Source organism: Miniopterus natalensis, chromosome 9 (genome assembly GCF_054644295.1).
Source record: "Miniopterus natalensis isolate mMinNat1 chromosome 9, mMinNat1.hap1, whole genome shotgun sequence".
In the NCBI taxonomy this organism is placed as follows: Eukaryota; Metazoa; Chordata; class Mammalia; order Chiroptera; family Miniopteridae; genus Miniopterus; species Miniopterus natalensis.
In genome coordinates this window covers 24,826,414-24,843,384 of record NC_142089.1, presented here as the reverse complement: position 1 = coordinate 24,843,384, position 16,971 = coordinate 24,826,414, and the positions used below count along the sequence as shown (strand labels likewise).

Sequence of the window (16,971 nt, the reverse complement as noted above, 5' to 3'; positions counted from 1 at the left end):
CCCAGAGGTCTCACTTGACAAAGATTGCTCTGGGCAGGGGCCGGCGCAGGTGCAGTGCGAGGAGGCCTGGCTCAGTACCCTGCTTAGCCACTTCCTGCGCAGCCTCAGGCCAGAACTTAGCCTCGGGGACCTCGGACTTGTCACCTATATAATGGGGATCACGGTCCTCCCTCTGCCCAGCGTGTGGGCGGTTGTATGGCCCGGATGCAGTATCGGGTGTGACAGCACTTGGTGAACTGGAATGCTTTGGACGAATGGCAGGGATTATTATAATCCTGCTCTGGCGAGGACAGCAGTCAGCAGTGCGGGGGCACATGGGCCCCGTGTCAACCACGTGCATCCTGCCCTGCCGCCTCCCTCGATCCCGTACCTCAGGGCCTCCGGTGCAGGACAGCACACTCCTCAGGAGACAGAGAGCAGAACTGGAGACAGCTCCTCTAGCCACAGCCATCCCCCTCCTGGGCTGGAGGTGCTGTGGGCAGAGTTGGGAGCCTGCACTCTGTGCTCATTTATTCAGTCAACCAGCGTCTGTTGATAGCACAGCTCGGTGCCAGTGCTGGAAATATGAGAGCAAACCAAACAACTCCCCACTCTCGTAGCACTTACCTTTTATAGGGGAGACAGGTGAAAAATGTGTGTGTGTGTAATCCTTTGAGACAGAAAGGGGAGCACGTCAGGCCCTGAGGAGGGAGGAACGGCCGGGAGGCAGCCTGGCAGCATGAAGTCAGAATCTGGGGGCCTTGTCTGCCACTGCGAGCACTTGGGCTTCGACTTGGTGAGACCCGCGCCCTTGGAGGGTTTTGAACAGAGGGGCGACGACATCCGACTTACATTTTAAAGGCCTCGGCAGAGAATGTGTGTGGAGAATGGGCTATGGGGCGAGGATGGCGACCAGGAGAGCAGTACTGCTTCAGAGACGAAGGTGGCGTGGGTCAGGGTGAAGGCAGTGAAAAGGCTCAGGTTCTGGATCTAAGGCAGAGCCAGCAGGAGTGGCCCATGGGCTGGCTGGAGTGAGAAAATGGACATTAAGGATTCCAGCCTCAGGCTGTAGGAGGGGTGGGGATGTGGGAACCAGGAGTTTGGTTTTGCACATGTCATGCTGAAGTTGGAGGAGTCCGTTAGGTGTCCAAGTAGAAACACCAGATAGGGAGTCTGCTGTATATGAGGCAAGTTCAGGGAGAGGTGGAGGTCACGTGCCTTTGGGAGTCTCCATCGGCGTCTGGGTGTTGTTCAAGCCAGGAGACTGCGGTCAGGGTAGGCAGAGGAAGAGTCAGAAGACAGCCTGGCTGGAGGCGCCAGGGGCTAGAGGACACTGGGAGCCACAGAGACATGAGGGGCAACCCAGGAGGGACAGAATCCTGGAAGCTGATGAGAGGAGGGAGGGAGTGAGCAGTGCTGTCAGATCTGCTGAGGTTGAGCTGGGGAAGAACTGAGGATCTGCTTTTGATTTGACGACATGAAAATCAGCGAGGACACAGACAAGAGATGCTTTGGTGAGGTGGTGTGGACGGAAGGCGGGCTGGAGTGAGTTTGAGAAGGGAGGGGAATACATGGTGATGGTATAGGCCGCTCTGCTCAGGCATTTGGCTCCAAGGGGCCAGAGAGATGAGCTGGAGGGAGGTGTGAAGTGAAGAAACAAGTAGTGGTTTTAAGCGGGGAGACAGCACCGCGTGTGAGTCTGCTCACGGGAGTGATTCTGTGTCTGTGTGGTGACTCATTCGCCCTATGGAGAGAGGACCATGTTAGTGGAAAGAACATAAGCTTCACCCACATGCTGAGTGGGCGAGACTGACCTCCACCGCTTGGAGTCGTGTGATCTTTGGTGTGCTTCCTCCCCGGTAACCTGGGCTGACAGTCCTGGCGTCCCAGGATGGTCAGGAGTGTGCATGGGGAATCTATGAGACAGTGTCTACTATGCTTAGCACATAGTAGACACTCAGCATTTCGGAAAGCTACGCCCGCCTGATTCTGGTCTTCCAGAGGTTCCCACATCAAGGCAGATGACCTTTACCATTTCAGCTAACGCTCACTGTGTGGAGACAGCAGGCTTCTCACAGAGCTTGCGAAAGGCCAAATGTTTTTAAGAGCAGCAGGACCAGGGGGAATGTGCATATAATTAGGGTGGGCAGCTCAACTCCAAAGCAGGAGGTGAGGCGGGGTCCAGGCTGGGTTGCGGCTGCGATCACTCCGTCTGGGCTTGTGATGCACACGTAAGGGCATGTGAGCCACGCCTGGAGTTTGCTCCAGGTAGAGAGGGTGCCCATGCGAGCACTATGGGGGCGGGGGGGCGGAGGCAGCTCAGCAGACCCAAGGAGGATGTGGACCGTGGTCTCTGGCACCCCAGGCCGTTGGCGGAGCTCTCAGCACAGGCACCGAGAGAGCCTGTGCTCAGGGTTGTTGGGAGGGGGTTAGCTGTGGGGCACAGAACTGAGGCTGGTAGTAGAGCCAGGAGGTTCTCACAGTCCTCAGTCCTCTGGAAGGAGGCAAACCACACACCAAGTGCTGTGACTGGAACTATGCAGAGCATTCCGGGATCCCGGATCAGGGCGCCTGACCCTGCCTGGGCAGGCAGGACGGCTGGAGGTGGCCGCATTGCTGGCTGCACCGGCTGGGGGTGGCCACGATGTGGCTGCACCGCTTTCTAGCTGTGTGGCCTGAGGCGAGTCCTCTCCATTCCAAGCCTGTGGTTCTGCAAGAAAGGCTGAGTGGGGGACAGTAAGACCAGCTCCACCTCCAATGTTTCAGGTGGTGGCTGCAGAGAATGTGCTGGATGGCAACCGAGTCAGACTCTCCTTACTGTCAGCAGGAGAGGACCCGGGAAGGGCTCCAGCGTTCCACTGGGAGGGAAGCAAAAACGTGTAATCCTCATGCCAACCAGCCATGATCAACACAGCCCACTCTCTGCCTGGCTTTGACAGGCAGGAAGTGGCAGTGGGTCTTCAGCCACAGTCAGTCACCCACACCCGGGAAGAGGGGCCAAAAAGGGGAGACCCTGCCAGGAGGGAGTCTTGGGAACAGAGCTTTCATTGGCCACATTTCTTCAGTCATATTATGTTTTCCAAAAGGACGTCTCACCCATTATTTGATCCCTGTAAATATCGTCACAAACCAGACAGGGCAAGTGTATTAGCCCTACTTTTCCATTGAGGAACCAGGTCCAGAGAAGCTAAGGGACTTGCCTAATGTCACACAGCTTTCAGTAGCAGAGGTAAAGCTAGCACCCTAAGCTTCTTGTAATGTATGTGGAAACACTTGTTAAACAGTGAAGTGTGACACCTCGGGGCAGTTTCCAGTTAGCTCTTGATGGAGGCTGGGTGCTGTCCAGCATGCCTGGGAGTCACTGGGCTGGAGTGGGGGGAGGGCGGACACCAGGGTGGCAGAAACCCTGGGTGGAGAAGCTCCATCAGGTAGGGAATGCCACTCCAAGAGCAGGACCTGAATGCTGAGAGGCTTTGGAACACTGAGAAAGGAAGGCCATCAGGGGACTTTTGGATAGAACAGACTCAAGATCTCAAATAACAAGAAGGGATCAACAGAGGCCTTCGGAGGGAGATGTGTTGCCCTGGATCACAGATGTCTCTGGGTCCTGGTGTGAGTGAGGCTCTGGGGTGTCCAGGATGGAGGCTCAGGCACACATCCTCTGAGACCCCAGAGCCCTGAGACTTTTGTCCTGGAGACCGCCACCCACGTGGCCTCTTTGGCTCTCAGCTCCCTCACTCATCAACAGAGGGTTTGCAGCCATGGTCTTGAGGGCCTGTGTGGCTCTGACACTTGGTTTCCATGTGGCCTTGATACTAAAGTTCAGACCTGCACCAGGTATTCAATGGGTCCCCAGGCGTGTCCACTCTGGGCTCCCACAATGTCGTTGGCTCCCCTGGATTGTGCCTTCTCAGCATCGTCTGTAGAGGAAGAGAAATCTGAGCTCAGCGCTGACTTCTCTACAACTATTTAGACCCTCTGCCTGATTTTTAGGACCCACAGGCCTTCCCAAGTACACAGACCCATGTGGCTCTGGCCTTCCCAGCAGGGAGGGCCACGGGGGGCCCAGTGTTCGGAACTGCAGGCCAAACAGCACCCACCCCTGACCCTTCGGAGGGCTGGCTGCTCCCCCAGCACCCAAGGGCTGGAGCTCTAGGCCATACCAGGGGCCCACGCCTTGCGCGGGCACACAGGGCAGCCATTGTCTGCGCAGTGCCTGGCACCCTCTCGTTTGCATAGCCACGTGAAGAATGCAAGGGTGCAGGCTGGGGATGTGTCCCTGTGGAAGGGGGCTGAGGCTGGGGGGAACGAAGCTGGGGTGGTCAACAGCAGGACCCTGCATTCCCCCAGTGCAGTCTGGCAAAAGCAGGTGGCCAGTCCCTGGAGATGAGGGGGCGGCTGGAGGAGGCTGGCAGGAGTGGGAGCAGGGTTGTGACATTCCCCCTGCACCCACAGCCAAATTGAACGTGAGGGGATTGCTAATGAGGTCCAGGAGAGTTAAATATTCTCCTGCTCCAGAGGGCTGAGCTGGGGTGGGAGTGAGAGGGGAAGGTGGGTGGGAGGAGGGGAAGCCTGAACCCCAGGAATGTGCAGAGGCCAGGGCTCCCTCCCCACCAAGCTGTCCTGGAGCTGGGGGCCAGGGCCTGGTGCCTCTGGCCCCAGCAGGAGCTGCTAAGCCAGCCAGCAAGGGGATTAATGGGCTGAACAGTCTGTCTTCCTTCAGGCTGAGGCCAGGAGGTCGGTGCTATCTCCCAACTCCCTCCCTGCCAGGCCCCTTGCTGACCAGTGGCCAGGTCTGGCCCAGCCTTGATGGGGCCCCTCTTCTGCCAAACTCATATCTCAAACAGGCCCCACAGTGCATATTCCCTGGTCTGGTCTCCCCTGGTTTTGATACACATGGCCCCCCAGTACCCAGGACCCCCTCTCCCCAACATCCTTTCCCCAGCCCAGCCTCTCCATATCGGGCCTCAGAGACGTCTCCCTGATGTCTTGCTCTAGTCTTACCTGCTGCAAATTGGAATTCCATTTCCTTTCTGTCCTACAGGCAGAGAACCGAAAGCCCTCAGGGTCAGTTCAGCCACGCAGGAGCAGAGTCTGTCACCTCAGGGCTGGTGCTCAGGGTAGGAATTAGGAGAATTTCAGGGCACTGGCTTCAGGTTCCTAAAGGGGCTTCCCTGGCAGAAAGGCCCTGAGGACAAGCAGGGTCCCTCCTCCTGGCCCCTCCCTTCCCTGTCCCTGGGGGCGGGGACAGGGGCACCCACCTGCTCCATGGCCAGCTCCCCCCGGGGCCGGGCAGGAGCTTTGCTGGGACCTGCCCTGCTTAGCAGGCTGCCGTGGGCGGGCCCCTGGCCTTGCCAGCGCCTCGGCTCCCCCTGCATTCTGGAGCCTCAGCCGCTGGCTTTGCCGCTCCCGGGACCGGGCCGCCACCTCTCCCCTCAGCTTCTTCCCATCGCTGCACCCCAACCCCTGCCCAGCAGCCTGGCTCGCCTGGCCATGACCCCAGCCCCCCCAGGGGTCCTGGCCCAGCTCTGAGCTCTGGGACTCCCAGACCCCTCCCCTGGGCCATGGCCAACTCGGGCCTCCAGCTCCTGGGCTATTTCCTGGCCCTGGGTGGCTGGGTGGGCATCATCGCCAGCACAGCCCTCCCACAATGGAAGCAGTCCTCCTATGCGGGCGACGCCATCATCACCGCCGTGGGCCTCTACGAAGGGCTCTGGATGTCCTGCGCCTCCCAGAGCACTGGGCAGGTGCAGTGCAAGCTCTACGACTCACTGCTCGCCCTGGAAGGTAGGCCTCATGCCGGCTGGGCCAGGGCGGGACGCGGGGAGGGGGGCCCGGAGCAAGCTCTCACACAGGCCATCCGCACGGGGCTTCACTCTCCAGCTTTCTGGCCCTTGTACGTTTGAAAACCTAGGCTAGCCCGGTGCCCCACAACGGGCAGGGGCTCTAGGTCCTGGCAGCCATGGGTCCAGATCCCAGTTCTGCCACTGTAACCTTGAAAAGCCACTGACCCTCTGTGTTCCTACATCTTCATGTGTAAAGGGAGCACTATGGTTTTACAGGCTGGTGGGAGGGCCAGGTGAGATGACTGCCTGGCACCCAGAAAGGCTCAGTAGGGACCCTCCCTCCACTTCTCCCCATGCTTTACACACACACACACACACACACACACACACTGGCCCCACCAGCTAGAAAAGCATGCCGCACGCAGGTGCACCCACACACGTGCACACACACGCACATGTATGTGCACACACAGGTGCTCGGGCCACAGGTCCCTCTCTGCCTCCTCCTAGGGTGTGGAATTGAGCCTGAAAAGTTGGCTCATAAACAGGCACCACTGCAGCCCTGTCCCTGGCTTGGGGCCACCCACCCACCCTCTGCCCAGGGCCCACAGGCCAGAGCCAGGCTGCCATCACATGGCCCCCGCCACTCCGATCCAGGAGGTCATCTGGCCTCCCTGAGCTGCCCCCTGGCCCAGAACTGACCCAAGCAGCAGGCACACGACTGCCATGGGTGACTCAAAGGGAAGAAGGGAAAGTGACCAGAATCAGGATGGCCAGTGGGGGTTGTCATCCCTGCCCGAGGGCCACCTGGGCTGAGTTGGGTCTCAGCCTCTCTCAGTTCCTCCTTTTGCCAAAACTGAAAGTCTCCAGGAGAAGCTGCCTCTGCTGCTTGGGTGGGGTAGGTCAGGCCCAAAAGGGAGTCCCTAGCCAGAAAGCGGCTGATGAGAGAACTCCAACTGCCCAGTCTCCACATGCCACCCAGAGGAGCCTGAGAGTGAGAGTGAATGATGGGGTTATACAGGGAAGCTCGGCCCTGCCCCTTCTTCACTACCCCCTCACACCTGCCCAGGTGCCCATCGAGGAGCTTCCAGCTCCTGCTCCAGCCCCTCCCAGCCTGGGCTTCCCCCCTCCACCCACTCCTCCCACCACCAACTCAGTCCCTCCCACCCCCCAGGTCACATCCAGTCAGCACGAGCCCTGATGGTGGTGGCAGTGCTACTGGGCTTTGTGGCCATGGTCCTCAGTGTGGTTGGCATGAAGTGCACCCGGGTCGGAGACAGCAACCCCATCGCCAAGGGCCGCATTGCCATCTCCGGGGGTGCCCTCTTCCTCTTGGCAGGTGAGTGCTCTTGGCTCCTTCTCCACCATCTTGGTCATGACAGGTAGCCCTGCCATGGTGCCAGCTGGGGCCAGAGCTGATCACCCCTTCTTTTGTCCTTAGGCCTCTGCACCTTGACTGCAGTCTCATGGTATGCCACCCTGGTGACCCAAGAGTTCTTCAACCCGAGCACACCTGTCAATGCCAGGTGAGTGCCAAGGCATGGCTTGGGCCAGGGGACAGGCTGGGCCTCCCTTTCCACTGCCTCTGGGGCCACTGGCCTTTATCCTGCAGGGCACTTAGAGGGGGAAACAGGTGCTGTCACTGAGAAGCTCTCTGGAGCAGGGACCCAGGCAGGGTGTGGCTGGGCCCTCCAGAGGGTCAGGGGGCCTGTAGAGGATACCCCAGGAGCTAAGTTCCTGGCACCTGGCTCTGGGCTTAAATCCCAGCTCTGGACATGCTGGCTGTGACTGGCTAGTTCCTTAACCTTTCTGTGCCAGGTTTCCTCCCTGTAAAATGGAGCTAGGACCCAAGGACCAGCTCACATGTGGTAGTCAGTGTTCATGAGATATGCAGGTAAGGGCTCAGTACAGTGCCTGGGCCCCGGAGAGCACTCAGCCAAGCCGAGCTGCATTATTCCTGCAGGAGGCAGTCGTTCCTTTGGGTGAGAAGGGGGGCAGGTGAGACTAGAGAAGAGATAGGGCAGATCATGGAGGGCCTTGCAGCCATAGGAGGGTCTTGCTCCCCAGGCAGCTGACAGTCCATCTAGCTGTGGCGTGAAAAAGGTGGGGAAGGGGCAAGACCAGCAAGGTGCTGTTGCAAAGGTCTGGAGCAGAGGGCTTGGGCCAGGGGGCTAGCAGTGAAGAGCAGGTCAGAGATATTTACACAGCAGAATGGTCAGGACATGTAAGGCCAAGGTGTGGGGACTGAAGAGGGGGCTCTGCGAAGGGCCTGGGTCCCTATGGCTCCTCCTTCACCTCTCAGCTCTACCAGGAGCAGAGAATGGGACAATCTCAACCTCCGACATCCTCACAGGTCTGGTGTGGGGGTGCAGGGAAGTGGGGGAGTGGGAGGGCAGAGGGAGGATGAGAAAAGATGCCTGGGCTGTTGCAGTTGGGAGGGCTCCCTGGAGGAGGCAGAGGTGTGGAGAGGAAAGAAAAATGAGACCTCAGATGTGCGGCTCCTTCCCTGAGACTGGCAGCTCTGGCCATGAAGACCTGCCAAGTAAGAGGCAGCTCAGATTGGGGGTGTCAGGCTGGCACTGTCCCTTCATCCCTGCAACAGTCCCAAGGCCGCCTGGGTGGCAGGCCCTATGCTGGGCCCTGGAGATACGGACAAATCAGGTGTTGTCTGCTCTTGAGCCCTCCCCAGGGAGCCAAACAAGCAGGGGACTGAATGGGCACCTAGTGAGAGTCGGTGCAATTCAGAGGTAGCTTCTTAGCGGGGCCCGGACGGCGGAGCACAGGAGGAGCAGAATGGGGGCTGCTCCAGGAGGGGGCGCCTCGGGCAAAGGCACCGAACGGGGAGACCCAGGGTACCGCAGAGACCGGCGGGCTGGTTGGCATGGCTGCGCCTGGAGATCCTGGAGTGCCAGGGAGAGGGGCCTGCCCTTCCCCAGAGGGCAGTGGGGATCCCTGGCTGGGAACCTGTGGCTCAGACTGTGACTAAGAGATACGGCAGCGATTGCCCCGCTCTCCCTGTGGGCCCTCCCATGCCCCCTCCACTGGCCGGAGGAGGAAAGGGGCCTGGGGTTGCACGGAGCAGCCCCTCCTCCCCAGGGATCTGGGTGTCCCTGGTGGGGCCGACCTGCTGGGGTGGGGCAGAGGAAGGCGAGCGTTCACCCCAGCTCTTCTGGGGAGGCTGCTGAGGCTTGTGAAGCCCCCAGTCTCGGCTCCCCACGCCCTGCCTCCCCGGCCGGGGCCCAGGCTAGGGAGCCCCTGGTGAGGACTGTGGAGGCCTGGGGCTGCAGCCACACCTGATGGCATCCTCCCTACTCCTTGCAGGTACGAGTTTGGCCCGGCTTTGTTCGTGGGCTGGGCCTCTGCCGGCCTGGCCATGCTGGGGGGCTCCTTCCTCTGCTGCACGTGCCCAGAGCCTGAGAGAGTCAACAGCAGCCCACAGCCCTACCGGCCGGGCCCCTCAACTACGGCCAGAGAGTACGTCTGAGCCCATCAGCCCCAGCCAGCAGCCTCCCACCGGCACTCAGTGGGCCCTGCAGAGCTCTGAGAGGGCCAGTAGGACACAGGATGTCCCCTGAGCTCAGTTAGGGCTCTTAGCAGCTGTCCCCAACACAGGCATCCACCCTTCACTTTGAGACCGAGACCCAGACCTCAGAGAGGCCAGAGGCGGGACCTAGCCCACAGGTGCACCACCTGCCCAGGTGCAGGCATGGCCTGTCCACACAGTCTCATGGCACCTGTGTGTTTCCCCACAGCCCAGGTGCCGGCCCTTTCACTGGAGGCTCATTTACTCACTGAAGGGTACCTGAGTGTCTACACTGTGCTGGACCCTGGGGACATAGCAATACACATGGATCTTGGTGTAGTGCCCTGGGTTGTCCAGAGCCCTCGGCTCCTCACAGACACCCCATGAAGGAGGCAGTGCTGGGATGACGAATGTCCCCACATCACACATGAAGAAACAGGTTCAGAGAGACCAAGAGGCTGAGCCCCACCCTGAGTTCAGGTCTCAGCTCCTCCAGCATGCCCAGCATTGGGTGGACACCCACACCAAGGGCTAGGCCCGGCAGTGCCACCCCTGTCCCCGGGAATGGGCCCAGGAAGGGATGCTGTGAGGGCCCAGGTCTGACCCCACTGGCCAGTCCCTGGGCCTGGGCCTGAACCCCACAGTCCCTACCCTTCCTTCCCCCACTACTGCTCACCCCACTAACCAACTGTCCTCTCTTTTGACTTTCAGACCAGTTCTTAAATTGTCTGCCTCCTCCAAGGCCCCCCTGGGTGTGTAATGCCCAGGCCCCCAGCCTGGCTCTGTCTCCCTGCCACACCTAGACTGTATGTTTGGTGTTTTTTGGAAAGAGAGACGTGAACATCCAGCCCCAAGTATGGTGTCATTTGATCTGTCCCGGGCATGGCCAGGGTGGGGGCTGGCTCAGAGATGTCGGAGCTGGTCCCTGGGGTTGTTGGGCATAAAGATGGGGAGACAGAGGTCCAGGTAGGTTTACACAGCATGGCTAAGGCTAATCAGGGTTCCTGTCACCTGCCCAGTAACCTCGCCAGCCTGGCCTTGGGTTGGCACCAGTATCTCCTTGATGAGAGACCCCACCCACCTGGGAGACCCCACCCACCCTGAGGCCTGGCTCAGCCCTGGGCACCGGTCCGGAGGTCAGGGAATCCTTGGTCTAAAGAGAGACACAGCCCCACCCCTGCTACTCCGCCTGCCCCTGGGAGGAGGCCCTCCAGCTGGGTTCTGGGGTCAGAGCCGGGGTGAAGGAACACTGTAGGATCCCTAAGTGGAGAAGGGGCTGGGGAGAAGGACATTAGGGCCTTTCAGGCATTAGGACCATCCTGAGGAAGGTTAAAAGCCCCAAGCTCTGCTGTCACCCCAGGGCCGCCCCTTTCCGCTCCGGCCTTCCTCTCCTCCAGCCTGCTGAAGCCCCGCTACATCCCTGGCCTAGGCCCAGGGCAGAGGGAGCAGCTCGGGGTCGCCCAGGCTGCGGGGAGCTCCAGCCTCACTCCGAGGCGCAGGCGGAGAGAAAGGGCTTCGGTCCTCAAGGACAGGCACCCAACGGGGGGTCCTGGGAGGAATGCAGGGAAGATGAACCCAGATCAGCCCCTCCCCTCATGCTCAGGTCTCTCCCACCCCAAACATCCCCCCGGGCCCCGAGTCTCCCTTGGCCACCGCCTTCTCTCTCCCACGTGGAAGACCTGGCAGTGGCTGCCCCCGCCTGCCCCATGCGCTCCTCGGCCAGCCTCCTTCCGGCCTCCCCCACCGCCTTGTGACCACCTCTCTCACCAAGTCACAAATCCCAAGGACACAACTCAGCCATCCCCCTGAGCTTGACTCTGAGGGATGACCTCTGACAAGAGGACCGACGTGGACACTCTGGGGGGGGAGCTGCTGTGGGATCATCCGTGCGGCTCCCTGGCTGGGCAGCGGCCGCACATCCGTGGGGAGCCTCGGGAATGGCTGTGTCATGACGCCTGTCCAGCCTATGGCCAGAGGGGGTGGCCAGAGGAGGGCCAGAGGGTGCCCCTAAATGGGTCTCCTGGACTCCCGCCCTTCCAGCCATGAATGAGACCTACGAAAAGCGCCTGTCGGGTGCCTGAGCTATACCTCAGTCCTTCTCGTCTCGGGCTGCTCATTCGAGCCACCTGGGCGGCTGATGCCCAGGACCCACCCCCGACATCCCCACTTAATGGGCCTCTGGTGGACTCAGCGTCAGAGTTCAGGCATCTGCCAAGGGACTGCTGTGTGTGGTCAGCACCCCTGTGAGGGGGTCTCAGGGGGAGAAAGGCCCCCACAAGAAGAGGTGAGAAGAAACGCGAAGCCCTGCCTCCCTCTGCCTTTCCTGAGACCAGGCTGTTCCACGGAGTCCCGCAGTCTCCCAATAAACAAACCCGTTGCTGACACAACTTTGAGTGTGATTTCTCCCACGCACAGCCAGAAGAGGCCCGACTAACACCGCACCTGAGACCCGGAGACTGAGCGTCGCGGTGAAGGCTCCTGTCGCCGGCGTGCTGAGCAGGGTGGGGTGTGGGGCCCAGAGGCGCCATCTCTCTGCCCCAGGCTGGGGATCTGGCAACCAAGCAGCTGGCCAGGAAACTGGGTGTGGTCTCTTAAGGTTCGGGGTCTACCAGAGGCTCAGGATTGTTCCTGAGCAAGGGTCCGCTGCCCCACCCCCTCCCGCACATAGAGGCCAGTGCTGTGGCACCAGGTTTTGAGAAAAGAAAGGAGACAGGAGGCAGGGCTCAGGGCTGTGTTCCCCAGTCCAGGATACGGGGCGGGACTGGACTGGGAAACAGTTAGGGGTCCACCAGCGTTCTCGAGGGTGGTGTTTCACAGGTGTTACTTGTAAGTGGTGTATCCAAGGGTTAAGCGTCTGTTCTGGGTCTTGTTAGAAAGGATAGAACCAGGTGCTGCAGTTCTAGGACTTGGGAGATGTTGGGACGGATGCGCTGGCTATGGTGTGACCAAGTCAAAACCCGAGAAGCACTCCCTCTCCCTCTAGGTCACCACAAAGCTGAGGAGTCCTCGGCTGGCAGGGGTGGAGATTGGTTACATATAACAGGATTGAACAAATAAGTAAATATGCCAAGGATCAGCCTAATGAGTAAGTTTAAGGTCTTTTTGGGTCTTACCTGAGCCTGTGACTTTCCTTGGGTGTCTGCAGTGACTTTCTACTTTCCCCCATATATGTGATTTCTTTTGATTGCCCCCTAGTCTTTAATGCCAGGCTCCCAAAAGGAGAACAAGACTAAAATGAATGGGGTGGAGGGAGGCAGCAGGCCTTCATGTCCCCTGGAAGTCACTTCAGCTGGAGGAGAGACATGCAACAATGGGGTGGGTGGGACAATGGCTGCTGCCTCTGTGTCTGCGCCTCCTTGAGAAACAGCGGTCCGCAATCAGAACACTGATCCCTATTATCTGCAGGACAGGGTCCTTATTGCCCACTCTGGCTCCTGCACGCTATGTGCAAGCTGCTCCAGGAGCACGTACACAACTGCCTGCCACAGGGCTGGGCGCAGCTGGGGGATGAGCAGCTGCTGCTGAGCTAAGAGCTGAAATTCCTCAAATTAACCTGCGTTTATGGTCTAAACCTTCTCTGGATGTTGCAAGTCTTCAACAGACTGTAGATTTACAAATGGCTTCAGTTCTGCTGTGTGTTTGCTGCTGGGTTGGGGAACAGATTTCTAGCGCTTACACTTAAGGTTTCTTCCCAGAATCTTTTCTCACCTCCTTACTTTTTAATGACTTTTAAAAATGTTAGTTTGTGTCCTCCAAGCAGTAGACTCCCAAATAAGATGAACCATGCAAGGATTTTTAAAGGGAAACACCTGTGAGAGAAAATGGGGCAGGAGCTGGGAGAGCCATCAGGTGGCGCCTGCGTGAAGGAGTATCGGTGGGACATCCTAGGCCACCATGCAGTCTGAAGAAAATTTGGCAAAGTCATTGAGGGAGTCCTTGAGCCAGAGTCGGCTGTCCGAGGAGTCCCACGTCTCCCAGGACCAGGACTGCTCTGAATCTCAGCCCAGCTCACGCACTGGCTTGGGAGCACTTGGCGAGTGTGGCTTCGGGGCCAGCATGGTGGTAGATTTCAGAGCAAAGCATCTTGGGTCAGTTATGTTCCCTGTTGTTAGAGGTCTGCGAGTCTCATTCCCATCACTCTTTCAGTTTACAGTTTTCACAGCTATTATCTCAGTTGATTTTTACAATATTCCTGTAATAGTAACAGCCAAGATTAATTGGGCAGTAATAAAATGTCAGGTATTGGGGGTTTTTAGGTATTTTTATCTTACTGATTTTCATGTAATCCTCAAAAGAACTTCAGGACGCTGGTACTATTTGAATCTCTGTTGAAAGTGATGTAACACGCTCATTCTGAGGCTCCTCCCCTGCGTTGGGTTCGGCAGTTTGATGGTGAGACCCAGGAATCCGTCGATTCTCCTGTGGATGCCCATAGACCATACCCTGAGAGATGCTTCAGCGTTCTGTACTGGCTTCTGTGTGAGCTCCATACCGAGGCTCTGGAAGGTGGGGTTCCGTTGTCAGAACTGGAACTCAGGTTTTCTGACTCCAAATCACTTTCCTTCCTGGTGCCTCAAAATGACGCATGAAAATTAAATTTTGTGCACAGGGTAAAGTGAGGCATTTTGTTGGACCATATGCATAAATCTGTCTTCTTAGCGGGCTCCTCCTCCCTCCCCTTATAAACATCTCATCCTAAACAACTCTGCCCCTAAATTTATCTGTCTCTAGAGAGACCAGAACTCCCCTCCCACGCTGCCCCGGGCAGTCTTTCCATCAGTGTAATTGATAACCGCGCCCCTTTCATTCTCCCGGCACCCTATTTGGTTAATATGTAAATTAATATGGTCGCAATTCCGTAGCTGCCCTTCCAGCGGCAGCCCTCCCTTCCTTCATCCCGCTTCAACACACCTGGTGAGCTTTTACTCTGTACTGGTTTAGTCCTGTGGCTAGAACAGCAGTGAACAAAACACAAAATCCCTGCCCTTAGAGAGCTCACCTTCAGCAGGTGAGGATCTGCGCCTTGGAGGGAAACCGATCAGGGTAAGGGGCTGGGAGGCCTGGGTGCGGGGAGGGGCTGCTATGTTAAAAAGGGGGTCAAGGTCAGAGTGGTCAGTGACCCAGAGACCTGAGGGAAAAGCCATTTCCTTACCTGGGGAAACGGTCTTCCTGGCGAGAAGGAAAAGCAAGTGTAAAGGCCTTGAGGTGGGAGCGTGCCTGGCACGCCTGAGGGGGAGGCCTGAGGCCGGAGTGGAGCAGGCCAGGGGGCGCAGTATGGGAATGGGATGGGGGGGCGCACGTGGAAGTGACACTGAAAGCAGGGAAGTGGCCCCAAGTCAGACGTGGTTTTTGAGACACCCTGGCTGCTATGCTGAAAACCGACTACGGGAGAGCGGTGGGCGTGGGAAGGAAGGTGGCAGGGAGCTCACCCCGGAGGCTACTGCAATGATCCAGGTGAGATGATGGAGGCTGATGAGCTACATGATTGGAAGCAGAGAAAAGTGCTCAGGTTCTGGATGTTTCAAAGGCAGAACCAACAGGATTTGCAGACGCATTGGATGTAGAGTGTGAAAAAAGCGAGATGTCAGGATTTACTCTGAGGGGTTGGGCTGGGACCTGTCAGGGTGGACTGGCTGCTACCCAGATGGGGAAGCCTGTGGGACTAGCAGCCCCACTCACCCCTCCATTGGCTGCAGTCCGGGGCCCACCCCCACGTTTTCCCAGGACTACTCGCACCAGTGGTCCCCTTGGTGCTTTTCAGCCTCCACCTCCTTGGAACTCGTGGCTTTGATGCCAGCTGAGCCATTTCCTCTGTTCCTTAGGACTCTATGACTTACTACATCTTTTTCTGGTCATCACTTTTATGCCCTCAGCCTTGTTCCAAAAGTTTGGGCCTCCCCCCTCTGCTCTTCACAGGTGCTCCTTGGGTAAGGGGACTTCTTCCTGACCTTAGCTGAGTGTCAAACATCCAGCTTCAATCTACCCCACTCGGCTCCAAATCAGCTTCATGCATGCTCCCCATGGATGCCCCACAGCACCTCGCCCTCCATGTAAACCGACAGCCCCCGCCCCTTCGGCATTCTCTGTTCCAGCAGATGGCACCCTCGGCATCGACGTTCGCAGTCACGCCAGATTCTCCCCTCTTCCACCCAGATCTGGCAACTCCGTTTCTGAAAACATCTCCCATTGGGCCCCCTTTCCTACTCCCATAGCTATGGTCCAGGTCTCATTGTTTATATGGGCTTCTGCAACAGTGTCCAAATTGGTCACTTCTTTTTCTTTTTTTTTCAAATGTTTTTATTGATTTCAGAGAGAGGGAGAGGGAGAGAGATTTAGAAACATCAATGATGAGAAAGAACCGTTGATCGGCTGCCTCCCATACGCCCCCGACTGGGGATCGAGCCCACAACCCGGGCATGTGCCCTGACTGGGAAGCGAACCCTGACCTCCTGGTTCATGGGTTGACACTCAACCACTGAGCCACACTGGTCGGGCCAAATTGATCACTTCTGATAAAACCTTTTTTTTTTCTTTTTTGCCCCAGAGTAATCTTTTTGAAGTGAGAAGTATTCTGTTTAAAAAGAATCTAGATTCCCTATCACCAGCCAGTTGCCCTAAGCCTGTAAGGTGCTCAAACATCACTCAAATAGGTATAAATATGGTGGAAGTTAAGTCTACTCACTTCTGTATGATTTATAGCCCTTATTAAGCAGGCAGCCAGATTAGAGGGATGTAAGCGGGCCCTCCTCTTCCTGGGGCGCCATTCCGAGCAGGGAGAGGCCCAGTTCCTGAGGCTGCTCCTTCCCAGCCACAGGCCAGCCTCCCGGGTGTCCGATGAGTCCTTCCCCAGCAGAGCCGCAGGACCGAGCCTGTCACGGCTGCGCTTCGGTTTGCCTCAGCCTCTGCCCGAGGTTCCACTTGCCCTTCCGGCGGCCGCTGCTTGAATTCCCTGTAGTTCTCACCTACTCCTGTTCGGACCCAATATTGCTCCCTTCCCAAACCTTCCACGGTGCCCCCGGAATTCAGTCGCTGCCGATTCTGAATGTTCTTTCACCTTCTTACTCGGCCTCTAACCAGGCTCACCCCCAGGACACTGCCTCCCCTGGAGTCCTTTCAGCGATGGTTTTTCTTCTAACCCAAGAACCATGGCGCTTAGTGGTGGGCTAGGTCTCCTGTCACACCATTGCCACTTCTAAGCCATCTCCTTCCCTCATAAGGCCTCAATGTCAAATTCTTTGAAGCCCACCCGGTCAGACTAAACCCGTCATCCAGCAGCACCCCGTGGAGATTTTAGTTCCAGGGTCACCCTCATGGCTTCCTCCACACTTAGGTCTACCATCACTGTGGTGATCTCAATGCCCACAGAGAGGGTCTTTTGAACACCATTTCCTATTTTTTTACCTTTCCTTTCCTTTTTTTAATCTCCACCCTAGGGTATTTTTTCCATTACTTCTCAGAGTGGAGGGGAGAGAAAGAGAGAGAAACATCGACGTGAGAGAGACAGCGATTGGTTGCCTCCCGTATGTGCCCCGACTGGATCGAGCCTGCAACTGAGGTATGTGCACTTGGCTGGAATTGAACCCGGGACCCTTCAGTCCGAGGGCTCTAACCACCGAGACAAACAGGCCAGGGCTATTTTTGACCTTTTCACTTCCAGTAGTGTTTCTCTTCCTCCTGTCGCCA

The 16,971-nt window shown here is 57.7% G+C and overlaps 1 protein-coding gene across 1 annotated transcript; it reads left to right on the top strand.

The window, feature by feature from the left end:
* Nucleotides 1-5,468: 5,468 nt before the first annotated feature.
* Nucleotides 5,469-10,246, top strand: CLDN19 (claudin 19). Its single transcript, XM_016205149.2, has 5 exons — nucleotides 5,469-5,766; nucleotides 6,940-7,104; nucleotides 7,207-7,291; nucleotides 9,087-9,239; nucleotides 10,000-10,246. The coding sequence occupies exons 1-5, from the start codon at nucleotides 5,544-5,546 to the stop codon at nucleotides 10,046-10,048; spliced, it is 675 nt and encodes a 224-aa protein (XP_016060635.2). The 5' UTR covers nucleotides 5,469-5,543; the 3' UTR covers nucleotides 10,049-10,246.
* The last annotated feature ends 6,725 nt before the right edge of the window (nucleotides 10,247-16,971 follow it).